The sequence below is a fragment of the Bos javanicus genome, chromosome 10 (assembly GCF_032452875.1).
Source record: "Bos javanicus breed banteng chromosome 10, ARS-OSU_banteng_1.0, whole genome shotgun sequence".
NCBI lineage: Eukaryota > Metazoa > Chordata > Mammalia > Artiodactyla > Bovidae > Bos > Bos javanicus.
Window position 1 is genome coordinate 4,873,644 of NC_083877.1, and position 18,569 is coordinate 4,892,212.

General features: G+C 43.7%; 1 protein-coding gene across 3 annotated transcripts in view; it reads left to right on the forward strand.

Annotated features, from left to right (window-relative positions):
• LVRN (laeverin) overlaps positions 1-18,569 on the forward strand; it is a 79,085-nt gene that overhangs the window by 16,198 nt on the left and 44,318 nt on the right. For all 3 annotated transcript variants that reach the window (XM_061429947.1, XM_061429948.1, XM_061429949.1), the window contains exons 2-4: positions 5,803-5,945; positions 7,279-7,418; positions 12,011-12,137. In XM_061429947.1, the coding sequence (XP_061285931.1) occupies positions 5,803-5,945; positions 7,279-7,418; positions 12,011-12,137 (410 nt within the window). The remainder of the gene's footprint in view (positions 1-5,802; positions 5,946-7,278; positions 7,419-12,010; positions 12,138-18,569) is intronic.

Here is an 18,569-nt window from a genome sequence, read left to right on the forward strand (position 1 = left end):
TCCTCAGGCCCTAGATACACAGTACTGCATCTCCAAACTCCTCCATGTGGCTCTATTGGACAGAACCCAGGCAGTCTTCATACTGGCTCACTGTGTGTGTCAGGAACCACAGCTCTTCCAAGGAACACTCATACATCCCTTGCCCGAGGCTGATGTGGGTGGCAAGACAACACTCTCCTAGTTTTGCCTCCAAAACAGTCGGTATAGATTCCTACCTGATAGGAGTTCGACTCCAGCCAGTATCAATTTCAGCTTTCTCAAGAGTGAATTAGTCTCTCTCTCAGGGCTTTCCTGGTGGGTAAAGAATCCTCCTGCGATGCAGGAGACCTGGGTTCAATCCCTGGGTTGGGAACATCCCCTGGAAAAGGGAATAGCAACTCACTCCAGTATTCTTGCTTGGAGAATTCCATGGACAGAGGGGCCTGGTGAGCCGCAGTTCATGGGGTTCCAAAGAGTTGGACATGACTGAGAAACTAACACACACACACACACACACACACACACACACACACGAAGTCTCTCAGCCTTGGGAAGCACTTTCTCTGCTCTCTGAGGGATTTTTTTCTGCCTAGCTCAGGCTTAGAGAGTCGCTGCCTGAATGCAGGACGACTTGGCGGCACAATGTCCCTCCCCATCAAGGAATCTTTTCTCTGATCACTCTTGTCTGTGTTCCCTGACCCTTTTTCTGTGTCCTCAGTGGAGCTGAGAATCCCGAGATTGGCTCGGAGGCTCTTGAGGCCATTTACTTTCAAAATCTCCATAACACGGTTTGGCGCCTTGCTTTGAAATTTTACATCTATTATGTTCTGTCGTCTGGTGGAACCTTCAGTTTTAAGATCGTATTACATAAGTAATAAACAAACATGATTCATGGGCCAATCCTTGAACCACAGTCCAGTGGTGTACCATCTGTCTTTACTAAACATTCTGGTTTCTGAGTTGTTACTGTGTTTAAAAAAAAAAATCAGGGCGGGGGAAAATGCTCCAGAGCATCTTATTTTATCTTTAACCAGCCATGCTATTTAGCACTTCTTAACTAGAGCTGTAGGCAGACAGTGTTCATGAAATAATTTGGAGTGAAATATTGTACTGAATGGGTGTGTTTTCTGTGAGAGTAGATGGATCCCCAAGGGCATTGCGTATCTTGCCTGCTAAGACTTTTTCCAGCACAAGAACGTGGTGAGTCCACAAATCTCTGGCTGTACAAGAGGGCAGGAGAGTGGCTTTGCAATACTGAGCCACTGGGAGACAAATCCTCCAAAATTAACTCTCTCCCCAGCTGACCACTGTAAACCCAGACTTCATAGGCACCATAATAGCATGGTTCAGTGAGGTTTGCAGGGAGGAGAGGGTGGTGGAGGTTCTGTTTTCTGAGACCAGGATATCCTCACAGGGTTGCTTGAATCCAAAGCAGAGAGAGAAGGGAAATAAATATCAACCTTGGGTCCTGATGTGGCATAACCAGATTGTGTGTGATGCTGGCTGGCACTGACCTTTGCATTTAAGAATTAGCCAGAATGGCTCTACGTTGTAAGGCATTCCCCCTTTTTGTTTGTTTGTATGAAACCAGGGAGGGAAATAATTGAGTAAAACCCAAGTGTTTTTCATTTCACTTCTCTGGAGACCTTAATCACGGAATTGGAAGGACTCCCTTGATGCTTGATTTGTTAACGCAGTGACTCCCTAAGCTTGTGTCTCCTAGTCTTTTTGAACCTGCAGCTCCTTCTGGTGAGCATGAAAGTTTCCCACCTCCTTGAAGAGTCTGATTTTCTCCCTCCTCCCCACCTTGCCACCTCCTTGAGATTTGCATGTTTTGGGAAGTCATGGCAGCAGAAGAGACGTTACCAAGCTGTATTTTCTATAGTTTCCATTACAAAAACAACAGGCATGTGTTGGCTTTCCAAATATATAAGTGTGTATTACATAACTGAATGTGCTTTTTCACCTTACGTTGCACTTTTCATGCTGACAGATCACCATTTGTACAAAGTATCCTGCTATTTCAGAAGGCTCATAGATCTTCTGAATGAAGGTCATGTGTGAAAGCTCCTGAGGGGGCTGTTTGTCACCGTCCCAGATGGCTCAGTCATGGCCACCTCACGGGCTCTTTTTTTTCTCCCGTTGGAGTCTTTATCTCTGTTGGAATCAGTTTTAGAGCTGTAAGTGGACTTACGGACTCATCTAGTCCCATCTCTGCATTTTATAGAACTGGATGTTCAGAGCGTTTAAGCAGCTTTTCCAACATTACAGCACTACGTTTACACTGCAGGTCCTGAGCCATGACTCAGGTTGCTGAATCCCCTGCTCCATTTTTCTTTTTACTGTATTGTTCGGTACTTGAATCTTTCCCATCCTCTTTAAAGTATATCCCATCCCCTTTAAAGATACCAACCAATACTACAAAGCAAATAAATGCCAATCTGGCATGTGGCAAACTCTACAAAAATATTTCATATTATTCTGTATATATTAATATCAAGCTTCCTTTACTTTGTAGTAACTCCAAGGCTGAGAAAATAGTTGCTGTGAACCCATATTTTTGCCAAGTTTTAAAAAATCTCACAAAGGAAAAATATATAATCCCTAATTTCTGGTAGTTTAAAATTAACTGGGGAGACAAACATGGTTTATATTAAGCTTATGGCCACCTATGATCTCTGGAACCCCCTTTTTTTTTTTTTAATTTACAATGTTGTGTTTAATTTCTGCTGTATGGGAAAATGATGGAACCTTTTTAGATACATTTGTAATTAGTGATTTCCAACTCTCCACCCCAATCTGTAATTTATCCCTCCTTGAATTTTTCTGTAGTTCATCTATATCAAGAACAGTTTGTGAGAGTAGAAGGAATAGAGGAGAATTCACAGATCATTTATTGCTAAATTCAGTTACTAATAATATAAAGCCTCAATTAATAATGAAACAGAGATAGTGGAATTATTTTCTAGAAGGGGAAACTGAGGTTCGGCAAGGGTAAGTAACTAGTTTAGGGTTATCATTACGTAGAGCAGAGTCTTGGAACCGAAGTGGCTGCTGTCAGAGCCTCAAATCCTTTCAGCCCGTGAAAGTAAGAGTGTAATAAAGTTGGAAAAAGCAAATAAAGCCAAATAGGCTTGTTGAAAATTACAGTTTTGTCACTGTGACGCTGGGAGCCCATCAAACTAGCTGATGTGAATGAAACGTTTGAACGTGCCCCTGTTCTGTGCGCTCTTCCGAAAACTGTGTAAAGTTTCATGTGAACAGGGCCCTTTTCATGGTGGAGGAGGCATTTACAGAGGCTGATGATGGGTGGGCTGTGCTTTCAAGGTATCTGTGTTGAATTCACCCTTTTATTTATCTAAAAACTGGGCTGGAACTTCCCCAGTGGGTCCATTGGTTGAAACTTTGCCCTCCAAGGCAGGGAGTGTGGGTTCCATATCTGGTTGGGGAACTAAGATCCCCCAAGCCTAATGCCCTAAAAACCAAAACACAAAAACCGTTATCATAATGTCGACTACAAAATGCACAACTGGAGAGTTGCAAGTTAAGTTTTATTGGGGGCAAAATGAGGACTGCCGCTCGGGAGACAGCACATCAGAGAGCTCTGAGAGACTGCTCCAAAGAGGCAATGGTGGAAGGTCAATATATAAGATTTTGGTGAAGGCAAAGTTCAATACAATCAAGCGCTTACTTTACAAAAGGCTTTCTGCTAGTCATGAGGAGCTGATGTCACCATGAAGGGATTTAGTGATTTTCTATATACGAAGAGATGCAAGGATTGGGATCATGAAATCAGTTCCTGAAAATATCTAACTAAAGATCTAAACTATCATAACTAAAGCTTTGACCAAGTTAGCATACTAAAAACAGAGACATTACTTTACCAACAAAGGTCTGTCTAGTCAAAGCTATGGTTTTTCCAGTAGTCATGTATAGATGTGAGAGTTGGACTATCAAGGAAGCTGAGGGCTGAAAAATTGATGCTTTTAAACTGTGGTGTTGGAGAAGACTCTTGACAGTCCCTTGGACTGCAAGGAGATCCAACCAGTCCATCCTAAAGGAAATCAGTCCTGAATATTCATTGGAAGGACTGATGCTGAAGCTGAAACACCAATACTTTGGCCACCTGATATGAAGAACTGACTCATTGGAAAAGATCCTGATGCTGGGAGAGATTGAAGGTGTAAAGAGAAGGGGACAACAGAGGATGAGATGGTTGAATGGCATCACCATTTTGATGGACATGAGTTTGAGCAAGCTCTGGGAGTTGATGATGGACAGGGAGGCCTGGCATGCTGCAGCCCACAGGGTCGAGAAGAGTTGGACATGACTGAGTGACTGAACTGAACTGAACTGAAAGATCTGTTCCACCAGATTCCCTGGAGCACAGAGCGCCTCACTCCACCCTGAACTCCCCCCGCAGTTGCTGAAGGTCAACAGCTGCAGCTGCACAGGGTTCAGTCTCCACATAGGCATTTGGCAAATGCTCTTGTTGTTCAGTCGCTAGGAGGTGCTCTTGGGAAGTGCCAATTTGTAGTTGACAGTAACAAATTCCTTAAAGACTTTAAAAATGGTCCACATTTAAAAAAAAAAAAAAGAAGAAGAACTGGATCTGAAGCTGGAGTGACATTAGCATGAGAGACATTAAGTCTCAGCACCTTAGGAGAAAAAAAGGAATTTAGCATCCGTAATTGTCACCTGAAAGCAATTCCCAGGTCACAGAGTCTTGGAAAATGGGCTGATGAGACTTCAGATTTCTTTGGAGGAGAAAGCACCCATGGTCTTGTCAGCCTCCAGCAGTGTTTACAGAGGGTGAAACTGGCAACCTCCATATTTCCTCAGGGTACTCTTGTTCCTAAGCTTTTCCCCGTAAATCACCAGTCCACTGTGGGATAATGTCACTTTGGAATTTTTCCATGAAGATGCAGGAAGGAGCGGTAAGGATCCGATTGTTGTTCTTGTTGTTTAGTCTCTGGGTCATGTCTGACTCTTTGTGACCCCATGGACTGCAGCACATCAGGTTTCCCTTCCTTCACCACCTCCCGGAGTTTGCTCAGATTCATGTCCACTGAGTTGGTGATACTATCTAACCGTGGCATCCTCTGACTGATGGAGACTGATGCTGAAGCTGAAACTCCAGTAGTTTTGCCACCTGATGCAAAGAGCCAACTGATTGGAAAAAGCCCTAATGCTGGGAAAGATTGAAGGCAGAAGAAGAGGGCAGCAGAGGATGAGGGATTCGATAAATCCACCCATATGCAAATGAAAGTTGTTTTGTTCAGTTGGGATATGTCTATATTGTTTAGCACCAAGGGTATGCAAAATAAAACCTTTTAAAATTTCCAACCAGGGAAAAGAAGGAACATGTGAGAAAAAGATAAAAATATAGACATTCTTCTTCTGACTTGCACTTTGGTGGAGAATGAAAGCTAGACCATCCCCAAAGAATTAATCCTAGTTTAAAAAAATCCTTGGTTCTCAAAAGCCTGGCATTGCATATTTGTTCCTATTTTGTTTGTAAAAGGTTTTAAAGGCATATGATGTAATGAAGTAAATGTTATTTTGTGGTTGAAAATTAAAGAGTTCTTTTGTATTTTAGGTCTTACAGGAAATCTCAGGGGTAGTGAGAACTGGAATTTGTGTATATTATGGGAAGGGGAATAAGGAAGATGAGGGGAAAACGTTCCAGCTCCTTTCTTCAGATAATTTTAAGCCATAATCCATCTCTCTCTCTCTCTGTGTATATATATAAGTATATATACACATTTGCTTCCATTGGTTTAAGATAAAAATAAGTAGATTTGTCCCCCAAATATATTTCAGGGCCCTGTTAGCATCTCACATGGAACCAACATTTGCCAGGAATGTTTTTCCTTGTTTTGATGAGCCAGCTCTGAAGGCAACTTTTAATATTACAGTCATTCATCATCCACGTTATATGGCCCTTTCTAACATGCCAAAGCTAAGTAAGTAATGTTTTCTATCATCTTGTATCTATATGTAATTATATGTTTATATAAATATATACTTATATATTTTTATATGTGCACGTATATTTGTGTATTACATGTTTTATATATATGTGTGTGTGTGTATTTAACTCTGTAATAGATTTTACAACAGTAGATTTTCTTGGCAGTGTATTGAGAACGTATTTTAATTATGGTATATTATAACCAGAGAGGGCGGCCACCCGGGATACGTGTCAGCACCCACATCTTGGCAATGGTAAATCCTGATCCTTTTTGTATTAGGAGCTGGGAACATTGTACTGTTTTCATACATTGGTATCCTGTCTGCCCATTAATTTGGGTTTCAGTCTTGTAATCATTCATGATAGCAAGCTAGTGGACTTAGTCTAAATCTGGTACATAGATTTGGGTTTTTTGTTAGTTTCAGGTTTTTTTTTTTTTTTGCTGTTAGCTCACAGCACTTTTTTTTTTCTTTTGGTTGAATTAGTATGCAACTTTTAAAAATTCTGATATTTCTCATAAAAGTTAAAATTCTTAGTTTTTTGGGGAAGCTCAGACCACCTAACAGCACTGGCCCTGCACTTCCTACATGCCAGTCTGGTTGCAGGTGAGAAGAGGCTGCCCCTGTGGTCCCCACCCCACCCTGTTCTGCACATCAGCCTGTTCACACTGAGCACCCGGCCTGCTCAGGCCTTCCAGTTTGTGATTTCAGGTTCAGAGACCCCAGTGGGACTCCACTGAGGACCTGCCCCAAACCTGAGAATGGCAGAATTATACCTTGCTGACCTGCCATGGAGAGGCCGGCTGGAGTAGCAAACAGCAGTGGATGGAAAGAGAAAGCAGCTCACGGGCCTGACTGACAGCTGCTCACGGATTTGCCCTCCACCCAGACCACATTATTCATGGTGCTAATTCAGAACCAAGAATCGAGTCCTTGGTGGTGATGGTTTAGTCACTAAGTTGTATGCGACTCTTGCGACCCCATGAACAGTAGTCTACCAAGCTCCTCTGTCCATGGGATTCTCCAAGCAAGAATACTGGAATGGATTGCCATTTCCTTCTCCAGGGGATCTTCCTGATCTAGGAATTGAACCCTGGTCTCCTGCATTGCAGGCAGATTCTCTACTGACGGAGCTAGGAGCGAAGCCCGACACTGTCCTTAGGCCTTCCTAATAGATAGCTCGAAGGTAGAGAAATCCGAGCCACTGAACCGTGGGGAGAGGTTGGGAAGATGGTAGTTGAGTGGTCGTCGAACTTGGCAAATTGTTTCAAACTGTGTTCCTTATTGCTCATTTACAGTGATTTGGACTAAAATCAATTTCTTTAGGTCAGTCTGAGAAAGAAGATGTGAACGGAAGCAAGTGGACTGTTACCACCTTTCACACCACGCCCCACATGCCCACTTACTTAGCTGCCTTTGTCATTTGTGACTATGAGCACATCGGCAGGATCGAGAGGGGCAAGGAGGTGAGTGAGGGAGACCCTCCAGGTGCGGGACGTTTGTGCTGGCTGCGGACTGTTCGCGCACTCCTTCGCCTCGGGGGCTGGGCCTGCACCCCCCGCGGACCTCTCCTAGTTCTTCCCCCAAGCCCTGTCACCGCTCTGAGCAAAACGCTGCGGAGCGGAGCGCAGCCCTTCCCTCTGGGGCGGAGGGATTTCTATGGAAGGTTGCGCCTCACGTCCCCTAGACGCAGGTTCTGAGCCCCCTCTTCCCAGGCCCTCGCTGCCTTTCAGAGCACAGAGAGAAGAAGGCAAGGGGCCACACCAGCATCTTGAAACTCAGGTTATGTGTTGTATACCTTGCCTACTTGCTCCTGATGCCAGCTGAGGCAGCTGCTCTGGCTGAAATGCTGCAGGCAGGTTAATCACCGTCCCTATGAAGGACCAGGCCTGCTGGGTATGAACACTAACCCAGAGTTGAGGAAGTAGGTGCTCTGTCCTGGAACACCTAGTTTTCACCCAGTTGTACCCTTGTTACATAATAATCCTTTGGGAAAATATCAACGTGATTGTAACAGTACTTTATGGACTGGAGAAGGCAATGTCACCCACTCCAGTACTCTTGCCTGGAAAATCCCATGGATGGAGGAGCCTGGTAGGCTACAGTCCATGGGGTCGCTAAGAGTCGGACACGACTGAGCGACTTCACTTTCACTTTTCATTTTCATGCATTGGAGAAGGAAATGGCAACCCACTCCAGTGTTCTTTCCTGGAGAATTCCAGGGACGGGGAGCCTGGTGGGCTGCCGTCTATGGGGTCACACACACAGTCGGACACGACTGAAGTGACTTAACGTAACTTAACGTCACTCCCTATGCTAGAGTGTGGAGGTAGGTAGGGCCAGTGCCTTAGGCCCAGTTCTTTCTAAGCAAATGGACCTCATCAGGCTAAGGCTGTCTCCTGGGCTGGTGAACTTCCCGGCTTGTGCCTTTGGCTTGTGCAGATAAGGAAGCTGTGGATGAACCAACTCTTATCACCAGGGGAGAATTGCTCAAAATTCCTTGTCCGAAGGATGAATGAATAATCTTGCATTAGATGCAAAGGACAGCTCATTATCACCCTCAGCTGTTGGCTCCAGCCTGATTTCCCTTATTTAGTAATCACTGGTAGATCCTTGATATTCACAGATAGAACTTGGGCCAAGTCAAACATTCATGACGTGTATTGATAAATGCACTCAGACACGGTGTGGAAGCCTATGCTTTGTACCTGGCATGAAGGAGTGACTGGGGCTCGCGAGCGATGGAGATGGCTGTAAGCATCCGCATCTCCGTTGGCTTGTTGCTCTCAATGCTGCTGCACAGCATGAATAATTCTTACAAACGGATCGTATCTGTTTCTTCATGAAAGGTCACCGTGAAAAGAAAGCTGCCATGGAAGCAAAGAGAAAATGGAATATGCCTAAGAAAGTAATGGTCTTAGCCAGAAAATTGAAATTTGGGATGAGTTTATCAGTGGAATGTTGTGTTTGGCTATGACTCAGTTCTGGAAAGCTAAGGAATTCACCATATACTCTACAAGAACCAGACTGTACTCTTGGAATAGCATCCAGGCTCTACAAAAAGGACTCCCTAAATAAGAGAAAAAAATTAGCAAAGTTGAAAATGTGGTTCATGCGTGGCATGAGGATAAATATAAGACACGCATAACTAAGGTTGGAAATGAGAAATGGAATATTTTCTGCTCTATCAGTAGAGAGGGATGTCATAGTCGTCAGCAATTGCAGCCTTCCAGTGTGAGCTGGTGAGCCCTGAGGGAACTCAGGAAGGAAAAGAATAGCTGTCATCTAGCAGCCATTAGATGACAGCCATTCCCTAGAGTGAGCCCCAAGGAAGCTCAGGATGTGAAATTCACAGGATGTCTGCCACAGATAGCTGAGGTACATATCAAAGGAATGATTCCAGTGAGCCCAGACTCTTGCATCTTCCCATACATAGAAAGTGCTAAATTCCTTAACTTGGAATGTCTGGGGCTTTTTTCTCTAATTAACAGTAATCTTTTGATGTTCAGACTACCTGCCCTTTGTTGCAGAACTTCTATATAATCTGACTCCTCCCCTCGCCTCCTCAGAGCAGTTCTCTCTGGTTGCTTGAGATGCTGTCTCCCGGGCTTGAAGCCCTAAAAATTTCTGCCATAACTCTCAACTTTTAGGTTGCTATATTTTTTCACTCGACAGTTACGGCAGCCGTGAAGGGACGTGAAACCGTCAGCTACCTGGGACCGGTACCCTGTGGTTTTCACACCTTGAGCTTCCTGGGGGCTGCTCACCATGGGGAGTGGCTACAGTCTGATGGCTGCTAGCGGCCAGGTGCCCTTTACCTTCCTGTGTTCTCTCGGGGCTCCTCGGCTCGTTCAGGAGGGCTGCAATCATTGACAACTGTAACATCTTCGTTTCCTGATACAGCAGGAAATATTCTGTTTCTCAGAAATAACGTTTTGAATTTATCACACATGTGCACGTGTAAAGAGATTTTTCCTTTAGAGGTTGAGGTCTGCTGGGTCTAATCAGGACCACAAGGACACACTGGTGGGCTAGGTGTGATTTTGAAGGAACTTTTTCTTCAAAATGTTCCGCACGTATTTGTGATCCTCACTGCCCTGCCCCTCCCCAACAGCTTGAAATCATCATTTGCCTCCACTGTGGCTTAGAGTGGTCATTTGTGGGAGGAGCCTTGTAAACTGGAAATTTATATACACACTTTATGACAGCCTTCCCTCCCAAAAGGCTACAGTTAATATGTGTGTATTATCCTGAATGTGGTGACTGTTGCCTTCACTCAGCAGTGTGGGCTCTGGTCTAGATGTCCTCCTGGCTTTGCCGTGGAGGTGAGAGCTTGAGACAGGGCAGGTGCCGGTAAGTGGAGGGGCAGGACTGAGGCCTTGGGGTGGGAGGAGGCTGGAAGAAAGGAGAGGATCCAGGCGGGAGGCTTCTAAAACACGTACCGAAGACCTCATGTCATTCAAAAGTCACAAAACGCAAGACAAACTTTCCAGCAGAAATAAAAGCAAAGACAAGTGAACGTCTGGTTGGGGGACAGCGATCTGCAGATATCGTTGTGCTGCTTTTCGTTTTCTTCACATTGTCTCTTGTGTTTTGTAGACAGCTCTTTCTCAAATTAACTGCATTCACAATCAGGACGAGTATCTTAATTCCCTCCTCGCTAACTTTCATTCTAGAGTTAGGTGTTTCAGATGTGTTTTTAAGCACTGACACCAGCAATTCCATTTAAAAGTGCTCAGATGGTATTGTTGAAGGAGTACCATGATTTCAAAATAAAATGACAATGGATGGTAAAACAACATCAAATTAGTCACCGAAATAACACAAACAAGTTCAAGCACCCAAATAACAATACAGTCACGCTAAACTAACAAAACATGGCAGAGATTTCTTTCCATCTACTGCTAACACGGAAGTGTCATATACAGAGGATATAATTTGCTTGCTTCAGTAACTGTAGAAGTCATGAGACTTTTGATGAACTTTTTAAAATTGAGGAAATTAACCTTATTTCAAATTTTGAAAATAAGATGGGACTATTCATGTTTTGGGAGCTTCCCGTGTGGCACAGTGGTAAAGGATCCACCTGCAAGTTCAGGAGATGCTGGTTCAGTCCCTGGGTCTGGAAGATCCCCTGGAGTGGGAAATGGCAACCCACTCCAGTACTCTTGCCTGAGAAATCCCATGGACAGAGGAGCCTGGTGGGCTATAGCTCATGAGGTTGCAGAGAGTTGGACATGACTGAGCACACTTGCGCTCATGTTTTTTATTAACAAATCATTTTAAATTTGCATGATTCACATTTGTTTCATATTTTTATACTGTGTAACCCCTGCTAACTGCCCAACTCTGTTTTGAATCACTGGAAATATGTCCTGAAAAGGGAAGCTAGGATCCAAAGGGCCCTTTTGCTCTAATATAGAATCCATGTTTTCTGTGGGGGTAGATAGCACTCCCCAGGATTTTTTTTTTTAATTTATTTTTTATGTATTTTTGGCCATGCTGGGTCTCCGTTGCTATGCAGGCTTTTCTCTAGCTGCTGCTAGTGGGGCTGCTCTCTCGCTGTGGTGTGCGGGCTTCTCATCGCAGTGGCTTCTCTCGTTACGGAGCTCGGCCTCCAGCGCGGCTCCCAGGCACCAGAGCACAGGCTCGGTAGTTGTGGCACACGGGCTTAGTTGCTCAACAGCCTGTGGGATCTCCCTGAATCAGGGATCAAACCTGCATTGGCAGGCTGACCCTTTACCATTGAGCCACCAGGGAAGACCCCCACCCCCACCCCCTGCAACCAGGATTATTTTTGAATTATAAAAGTTTTACACATTATTGCAAAAGATTGAAATAACACACTTTCTGGAGAATCTCTGTTCCCAACTTAATGAATAGCCTCCAGGGCTTTTCTCATTGCATGGACACATGTAAACATTTTATCATGCAACTTCTTCTGAAAAGATAACCTTTGGCTCCAGAGCATCAGGAAATCCGAGCAAGCAGGCTGCCACTTTCCAAAATCACTGTACATATTGCTTTTCCTAATCACTGCTTAATTGTTTCTGTCTAGATACGCATCTGGGCCCGGAAAGATGCCATCGCAGATGGAAATGCAGATTTTGCTTTGAACATCACAGGTCCCATCTTCTCTTTTCTGGAGGATTTATTTAATATCAGTTACCCTCTTCCAAAAACAGGTGAGGTATCTTCCCTTACAATGTGTTTGATTTCCTATTATGGGTGCTCTAGGTTGAGATCAAAAGATACCTAGATGGGCCTCCAAGGACCGGTTGGCATTTTGTTGTTTTTGCTGTTTTGGAGTCAGCCCTGCTGGCTTCCCATCATTGTGTCCTACACGTTCCTAAACACGCAGAGGCCTGTCTGCTCCTTCTCTGCATGGTGCCGTGTGACTAGCTGGTGCTCAGAGGGCTCCCGGCTTCAGATCCCTCCTGGGTGCTCACTGGTGGCTTACCTCCTCCAGACCTTGCCTTCTTCCTGGCTTTCTGCCCTTTCATCTCACACCGAGAGCATGCAGTGCAATGTTCTGGATCCTTTTAACCGCTTGCGTGAATTACTCCAGTTCCCTTTAGGAAGGTTTTGTTGTTTTTTTCAAAATATGTTCTTTAGCTGTGAGTCATTGGATTAGGACTTGGGGGTCCCATCAGTGAATTTTTATTGTATAAAATTGGAATCATGTGTGAACAGAATATGATCCTCAAAGGAATATGTAAACATTTTGTTTCTCGTAGATCGGTATGGAATGTCCTTAAAATTATGTGAGCTGCTCAGCTCAGAAAGTTGTTCCATGTTTTGTCTCTCTCGCTTGAGGGTATCATGTCAGTGTGTTTTGTTCCTCTGAAAGGCTATTTAGTTGAAGTCTTGAGGGAAAGTATGCTTGGCCTTTACTGGCAGACAGTGGAAGAAGGTGGGGAGTAAAAATTAGGGCGCTCCAGGCTCCCGAATGCTGCATAGACAGGGCCTCTGCCGCTCAAGCCTTCTGGCTGAGGAGGGACGGGGAGTGAAGGAATAGGGGCCAGCCATGGCCTGCTCGTGGATCCCAGAGGTTATACCCGTCATTTAGAGAGTTGGAGGCAGGGACTTCCCTGGCAGGCCAGTGGTTAAGGCTCTGAGTTTCTACTGCAGGGGGCACAGGTTCGATCCCGGGCCAGGGAACTAAGATCCTCGATTCCCACATGCCACGCAGCACAGCCAAAAAAAAACTAGAAAAAGAAGGAAAGAAACAAAGACAGTTTGCAGCAACAGGAATCTGAGCATGGAGACCAAGTTTCTGGCACTTCTGTGGCCAGAAGATCTCAAGATGACCCTTGTCTAGGCAAGAAAATTTCTCTTTATCTTTATTTAGATAAGGAGAAGTCCAGAGTTATTCTTGATATCCTCGTCGGTCAAAACATCTCCTCCATCCAGTTAAGTCACCTCCTTATTATCTCCACCTCCACCCACTTCTTCCCCATCCCCCTCATTCTCCCTAGTTCACATCACCAAAGTCTCTACCACAACTGACCTTGCTTTGACCACCGTCCCTCCTGTCTCCTCCAGTTCATCTTCCACACTGAGGCCTGAGGGATCTTTCCAAAGCAAAATCTGATCATGTTATTTCCCTGTTTAAAACTTTTCTGTGGCTTCCCAATGCCCTGGGGGTAAAGTCCAAAGTTCACACCCTATCTTAACAGTGCATCTCTCGCCTACCTCTCGGGGCTTTTGACAGTTTCTCAGAGAAGGGCTGCTCTAGCAGCATCTCTGTCCTCTTCTACACTTTCATCTTCTCCTCCTCTCGGTCAAGGTCTTGCACATTCAGTTTGCACATCCTGCCTTTCCTTTTACCCAACTTGTTGATTCTTATATTTCTCAACACAGTGCCTCCTCCTCCAGGAAGTCTTCCCTGACTCTTTCTCTCCCAAGCTTCCACAGCATCCTGTGCATCCCTGCATTCAAGTTCTTGAGCTGCTAGATCCTAATCATCTCTGCATTAGGTCAAGGGCAAGTTGAGGGTCAGGGTCTGGACTGTCCTTTTTTAAGTACCTTCTGAGCCTGTGACTCTGCTTCTCTCAGAATTGTTGTTTAGTTGCTAAGTCATGCCTGCCTCTTTTGCAACGCCATGGACTGTAGCCCGCCAGGCTCCTCTGTCCATGGGATTCTCCAGGCAAGAATGCTGGAGTGGGTTGCCATTTCTTTCTCCAATGGATCTTTCCAACCCAGGGATCAAACCCACGTTTCCTGCATTGGCAGATAGATTCTTTACCACTGAGCCACAAGGGAAGGCCCTGTCTCAAACTAGTAAACAGTAAACTTTTTTTTTTTTGGTGGGGGGAAAAATATGTTCAATGAGTTCCATAATTCCATGTAAATTCTGGCTAGATTACCAGCTCCTGGAAGTCAAGGTTATGTTGGCACCTTTTTTTTCTGTATCTTTCATAGCATCCGATCCAGTATTGCTCTATGAGCACACGTAGGTGGTGCTTAGTCAAAACTGCCTTTTGATGGATAGCTGATTACAATAGAGTTTCTCTATTACTGGATCTTTAAGAGAAAGATGAACTAATGTCTCCTAATTACTTTGACTTTTGGTTGAGTCATTTAAAAACAAAACAAAAAAACTGTTACAGCTGCTGGTGGAGTTGGCTGTTTAGGTTGTTATAAGCTTTAAAAGAAAAAGTGACATCATGATGCTTTTAGGAGTAAGTATAGGTGTTTAAGATTTGCAAACTTATAAAATAGCAACTTCCCTTTTAAGTTTTTATTTTTTCTTAACTTGTAACCATCTGCTAAAGCTGAAACTCTAATACTTTGGCCACCTCATGCGAAGAGTTGACTCATTGGAAAAGACTCTGATGCTGGGAGAGATTGGGGGCAGGAGGAGAAGGGGACGACAGAGGATGAGATGGCTGGATGGCACCACTGACTCAATGGATGTGAGTCTGAGTGAACTCCGGGAGTTGGTGATAGACAGGGAGGCCTGGCGTGCTGCGATTCATGGGGTCGCAAAGTTGGACACGACTGAGCAACTGATCTGATCTGATCTGAACCATAGCAGGCTAATGATATATATTGTACATCTCAGCAAAGTTTGTATTTTTGAAGCAATAAAACTCAGTTCAGTTCAGTTCAGTTGCTCAGTCCTGTCCAACTCTTTGCGACCCCATAATTGCAGCACGCCAGGCCTCCCTGTCCATCACCAACTCCCGGAGTTCACTCAGACTCACGTTCATTGAGTCAGTGATGCCATCCAGCCATCTCATCCTCTGGCGTCCCCTTCTCCTCCTGCCCCCAATCCCTCCCAGCATCAGAGTCTTTTCCAATGAGTCAACTCTTCGCATGAGGTGGCCAAAGTACTGGAGTTTCAGCTTTAGCATCATTCCTTCCAAAGAAATCCCAGGGCTGATCTCCTTCAGAATGGACTGGTTGGATCTCCTTGCAGTCCAAGGGACTCTCAAGAGTCTTCTCCAACACCACAGTTCAAAAGCATCAATTCTTTGGCGTTCAGCCTTCTTCACACTCCAACTCTTACATCCATACATGACCACAGGAAAAACCATAGCCTTGACTAGACGGACCTTTGTTGGCAAAGTAATGTCTCTGCTTTTGAATATGCTATCTAGGTCGGTCATAACTTTCCTTCCAAGGAGTAAGCGTCTTTTAATTTCATGGCTGCAGTCACCATCTGCAGTGATTTTGGAGGCCAAAAATATAAAGTCTGACACTGTTCCCACTGTTTCCCCATCTATTTCCCATGAAGTGATGGGACCAGATGCCATGATCTTCGTTTTCTGAATGTTGAGCTTTAAGCCAACTTTTTCACTCTCCACTTTCACTTTCATCAAGAGGCTTTTGAGTTCCTCTTCACTTTCTGCCATAAGGGTGGTGTCATCTGCATCTCTGAGGTTATTGATATTTCTCCTGGCAATCTTGATTCCAGTTTGTGTTTCTTCCAGTCCAGCGTTCCTCATGATGTACTCTGCATATAAGTTAAATAAGCAGGGTGACAATACATAGCCTTGACGTACTCCTTTACCTATTTGGAACCAGTCTGTTGTTCCATGTCCAGTTGGAACTGTTGCTTCCTGACCTGAATACAGATTTCTCAAGAGGCAGGTCAGGTGGTCTGGTATTCCCATCTCTTTCAGAATTTTCCACAGTTTATTGTGATCCACACAGTTAAAGGCTTTGGCATAGTCAGTAAAGCAGAAATAGATTTTTTCTGGAACTCTCTTGCTTTTTCGATGATCCAGCAGATGTTGGCAATTTGGTCTCTGGTTCCTCTGCCTCTTCTAAAACCAGCTTAAACATTAGGAAGTTCACGGTTCACGTATTGCTGAAGCCCGGCTTGGAGAATTTTGAGCATTACTTTACTAGCGTGTGAGATGAGTGCAGTTGTGCAGTAGTTGAGCATTCTTTGGCATTGCCTTTCTTTGGGATTGGAATGAAAATTGACCTTTTCCAGTCCTGTGGCCACTGCTGAGTTTTCCAAATTTGCTGGCATATTGAGTGCAGAACTTTCACAACATCATCTTTCAGGATTTGAAATAGGTCAACTGGAATTCCATCACCTCCACTAGCTTTGTTCGTAGTGATGCTTTCTAAGGCCCACTTGACTTCACATTCCAGGATGTCTGGCTCTAGGTCAGTGATCACACCATCATGATTATCTGGGTCGTGAAGATCTTTTTTGTATAGTTCTTCTGTGTATTCTTGCCACCTCTTCTTAATATCTTCTGCTTCTGTTAGGTCCATACCATTTCTGTCCTTTATCGAGCCGATCTTTGCATGAAGTGTTCCCTTGATGTCTCTAATTTTCTTGAAGAGATCTCTAGTCTTTCCCATTCTGTTGTTTTCCTCTATTTCTTTGCATTGATCGCTGAGGAAGGCTTTCTTATCTCTTCTTGCTATTCTTTGGAACTCTGCATTCAGATGTTTATATCTTTCCTTTTCTCCTTTGCTTTTCGCTTCTCTTCTTTTCACAGCTATTTGTAAGGCCTCCCCAGACAGCCATTTTGCTTTTTTGCATTTCTTTTCTATGGGAATGGTCTTGATCCCTGTCTCCTGTACAATGTCACGAACCTCATTCCATAATTCATCAGGCACTCTATCTATCAGATCTAGGCCCTTAAATCTATTTCTCACTTCCACTGTATAATCATCAGGGATTTGATTTAGGTCATACCTGAATGGTCTAGTGGTTTTCCCTACTTTCTTCAATTTAAGTCTGAATTTGGTAATAAGGAGTTCATGATTTGAGCCACAGTCAGCTCCTGGTCTTATTTTTGTTGACTGTATAGAGCTTCTCCATCTTTGGCTGCCAAGAATATAATCAATCTGATTTCGGTGTTGACCATCTGGTGATGTCCATGTGTAGAGTCTTCTCTTATAAAACTCAAGTTGTCTATAAATCATAAAGTGGTGACATAATTACCATAATTAGTGAGACTCTACTGAGTAAATGAAAATCACCTACTACTTTTCTAGGTGCTCTCTGAATGCAGAAGCAGTAGATGGTAGAGGCTCTGTTCAGGTAGCTGAGTTCGGCAGATAGCATCTACATGTTAAAGACAGAAGCAAACAAATTGCGAAGGAGGAGACAGCACTGACTCATAAAGTCAGCATGAAGTCTCAGCAGAAAGAGGACTGTGTGGCAGAAACCAACATAGTATTGTAAAGCAATTGTCCTTCAATTACAAATACGTAAATTTTAAAGAAACAGTTAAACAAAAAAGAAAGGACAGTAAGTGGTAATGGGAGTAGCCCAAATATATAAAGAACACCTACAGATAAATAAGAAAAATACAATAGGAAAAAAAACAAGTAAAAGATATATGAATAGATGTTATACAGAAAAGGAAACACATGTGGCTAACAAACTTTTGAAGAAATATTTAACCTCATTAAGCAGTCTGAGAAATGAGTACCCAAGATCACAGTGACAACCTATTCAGTTGTCAAAGAGTAGACATTCTCACAAATACAAGTGTTAGAAAGTGACACTGTTGAAAGGAGTATCAGTTGTTACAACTTAAAAACCTGTTTGTTGTCTTACAATGTTGATCATCAGAATACCTTAAAACCCAGAAATTCCATTCCTAGATATATCTTCAAGAGGAATTTGAGCACATACATGCCAGAAGACATGTGCAAGAATGTTTGAAGCTACACTTTTCATACTAGTGTCAAACCCAAAGCAGCCAAAGTGGTCACTGATAGAATGGATATGGGTCATTCACACGATGGAAAACTATCCAGTAGAATGGGAAACCCAGGCTGAGGCAACTAAGTATGTCGAAAGATAATGGAGCATTACCTGTTGAGGCTATGTAATGACCTGAATGTTTCTTACTATACACTGTCAGCTTCAACCAAGTGTAAACTCAACTAAATTACTGAGCGCAGCATAGCGAAAGCATTCATGAGGCAAATGTAGCATGGACTATAGCGATGATATTTCTTTCACTAGCAAAGGAAAATTTCAAAACTTGTATTGTTCTAGTGTTAGAAGTAACAAATGATCACACTGTAAAAAATTTGGAAAGATAGGGAAAGCACAAAAAAGAGAAGCAAAATCGCTTGGAATGCTGCCATGCAGAGATGACCATGGGTAACATTTTGATGTCTAGTTCTTT